Source organism: Sinocyclocheilus anshuiensis, unplaced genomic scaffold (genome assembly GCF_001515605.1).
Source record: "Sinocyclocheilus anshuiensis isolate Anshui unplaced genomic scaffold, SAMN03320099.WGS_v1.1 scaffold1316, whole genome shotgun sequence".
Taxonomy (NCBI): Eukaryota; Metazoa; Chordata; class Actinopteri; order Cypriniformes; family Cyprinidae; genus Sinocyclocheilus; species Sinocyclocheilus anshuiensis.
This window is the reverse complement of record NW_015542553.1, coordinates 9,236-12,027: the sequence shown is the minus strand read 5'-3', so window position 1 is coordinate 12,027 and position 2,792 is coordinate 9,236. Positions and strand designations below refer to the sequence as shown.

The 2,792-nt window shown below is 36.8% G+C and overlaps 1 protein-coding gene across 1 annotated transcript; it reads left to right on the top strand.

Annotated features, from left to right (window-relative positions):
* Positions 1-413: 413 nt before the first annotated feature.
* LOC107694228 (prolactin-like) lies at positions 414-2,514 on the top strand (the record flags this gene model as incomplete). The annotated part of the gene is made up of 4 exons (XM_016493866.1): positions 414-490; positions 704-882; positions 1,818-1,925; positions 2,335-2,514. Coding segments are annotated over exons 1-4 (489 nt in total), but the record flags the coding sequence as incomplete, so codon positions are not given.
* Positions 2,515-2,792: the final 278 nt, after the last annotated feature.

The following is a 2,792-nucleotide window of genomic DNA, read 5'->3' as shown; positions in this document are numbered from 1 at the left end:
CTGAACACTTACATGGCTGAATTAATTAAAATCTCCAAAGACAACTCAGTCCATCGCTGTCAAATATTTTTTCCTTACAATGACTATTTAAAGTGCACGACTCACTGGCGTTTTGGGTTATGTTGGATGTCAGAAGGCAAGCATGCTAGTCACCCAATGTTACTCTGATGGGTCAGATGACAGTACAGATGAGAGAGAGGGTTAAAGAGGTAAGAACGCAAAATTAAAGTGTGTAGCCTTCAGGGACTTCGGTGGGGGGAAGCGGCATTAGTCACCATCTGATTGAAGGAACAGACACAATGGACTATGACAATCACGCCATCATCACACACGCACACTTTCATGCCCGCCCCCTTCGTTCTTCTCTTCTCTTTAATGGCCAGATTCGTCCCTCAGCACCTAAACTCTGGGCACTTTAAATAGCAGTCCGACCCCTTGCTTTTCCACAACCTCTCCTCTCCTCTCAGAATGTCCAGGAGCCTGAAGCAAGGTATTTCTATGAACTGACAGAGGCTCTGATTCAAGGAGACCAGCTAGCTTTTGAAGCCCATGTGGCTGTCTACAGTTAGAATCAGAAACTCTTTTTCAATCTGTGGATGTACTCTCCTGCTTTTCTCTGAGGAACTTAGATTTTCTCTAACCCTCTGCTCTTCTACTCTCTGTCTCTATTTCTTTCTCTCTTTGGGTTCGTTTCTGCCTGCAGTGGCTGTGCTGCTTGTGGCACTTCTGTGCCTGGATCTTCACAGCCGGGTCGCCTCTGCACCCATCTGCGCACATGGGCCATCAGGATGCCACGTCCCGTCCCTGGCAGATCTCTTCGACAGGGTCATTCAGCACTCTGCCAGAATGCACAGCCTCTCCAACGATCTGCACTCAGAGTTTGTGAGTCACATCTGTCTCTTCTTACTAATTGTTCTTATGCAACTGTCTTTGTAAAGTGAGGAGGCTGTAAAATGTTGTGCAGATGCTACAGTATCATATCCAAATTTTGTAATGCAAGAATGCATTTTAGGCAAAATGATCATGTATATCAAAATGCACAGTATATGAATTGCTAATTTGTATAACTATTACTTAAAGTTATTATCTAAATTAAATAATCTACTTATCTAAAAAAGGAAAAAAACAACCAACTTACTACATACACAAAAAATAGCATAAATTGCATAAACTGACTGAAATATTTTTTTTCTTTATAATACAGATAAAATCAACTCTTTTTGCTAATATCATGTAAGACTTTTTAGATATTAATTTAGATATTTATCATAATAGAATGTATAGCAACAAAATTAACTATTTTTGTTAATATCAAGTATTAATTAAAATAATAAACGTTTAGATATTTAAAGATGCATAATAAAAATGCATAACAGCGAAATTAACTCTTTTTGTTAATATAAAGTATGTTTAAATAATAATAGACATTTTTAAAAATATTTTAAAAGTGCATCTGATCATTTTGAGATATTTTATAGTGCATAATAAAATGTATAACAACAAAATGTACTCTTTTTAACATCTAGTGTGAATTAAAATAATATTAGTCTTTTTAGATATTTAAAATGCATAATGAAAACTCAAAATTAACTACTTTTGCTAATATAAAGTTTGAATTTAAATAATAATGGACATTTGAGATATTTTAAAAGTGCATAAAATCAATATTATTAATTATATACAATTAAAAGTTGACTAAAGTGATAAATAATGATTGTATTCTAACATTTAAATACAACTATATTTATATAAAATTGTAAAATTAATAAACTAAACAACTATCCCCTCATCTTCTCTCCTTTTCTTTTTGTCTAAAGGAACAGTATTTCCTGCCCAGCAAAAACCATATTGGAAAGATCTACCGCAAGTGTCACACCTCCAGCATACTGACTCCAAACGGCAAAGAGAATGCACAGAAACTAGCTGTGAGTATAGCATTCTAATCAGCCAACAACCCCTTCCTAAAAAAACGTCCCCATTCGGATTGCAAGTTCAGCTCTAAGGTGCATTCATCATGTCGAGCATGTGTGATTCTGCTGCCATTGCTTGTCATTAATGGACTGTGTTCTCTGATCCCACTGCTGTCTTATCACCTCTGTGCCCTTGAGCAAAGCACTTAACTGCAGCCCGTCCCAAGAGAACTGTCCCATCAATTAATGCACTTAATGTCACATCTGCTAAATTAAGTAACCCAGCAACCATCTCCTCAAACTCTCCAGCCTCATTAGTATATTATATATAGTTTCAGACGAATCAACACCTGTAGAAATGAGACTTCAAATACTGTTCTTATCATAACTGTGGCTTTTAACTGTTTAAATTCTTGCGTGTCAGCGTGAAGAGTTAACGGAGGTGATTCTTAAACTGCTGATGGCCTGGAGGGACCCCCTGTTCCAGCTGCACCAGAGCATGGCTCACCAGCAGGACTTCAACAGCTTCAGCAGTAACAAAGCCCTGGAGATGGGGGACATGGCCCATGAGCTGAGGAAAGGGGTGGAGAAAGTAGCTGAGAGGGTGAGTCACATCAAAGCAGGGAATAAGAAAAGGTGTGAGACACCTGTGTGATTGTATTTATAAGTATGTTGTGTCATAAGTTACTGCAGGCACTTTCCACAAGATCTATTCTAAGAATTAGAGTTGTTTTCTGTTGTGAGTATTAGATATGTTGGATCAACTATCATTGAACATAACATTAGAAATATTAGTGAAGAGTAGTTGGTTTTAAACATTTTATCTTTGTATCCTCACTTACAATAATAATTTTAGCTTGTGTGTGTATATATATATATATA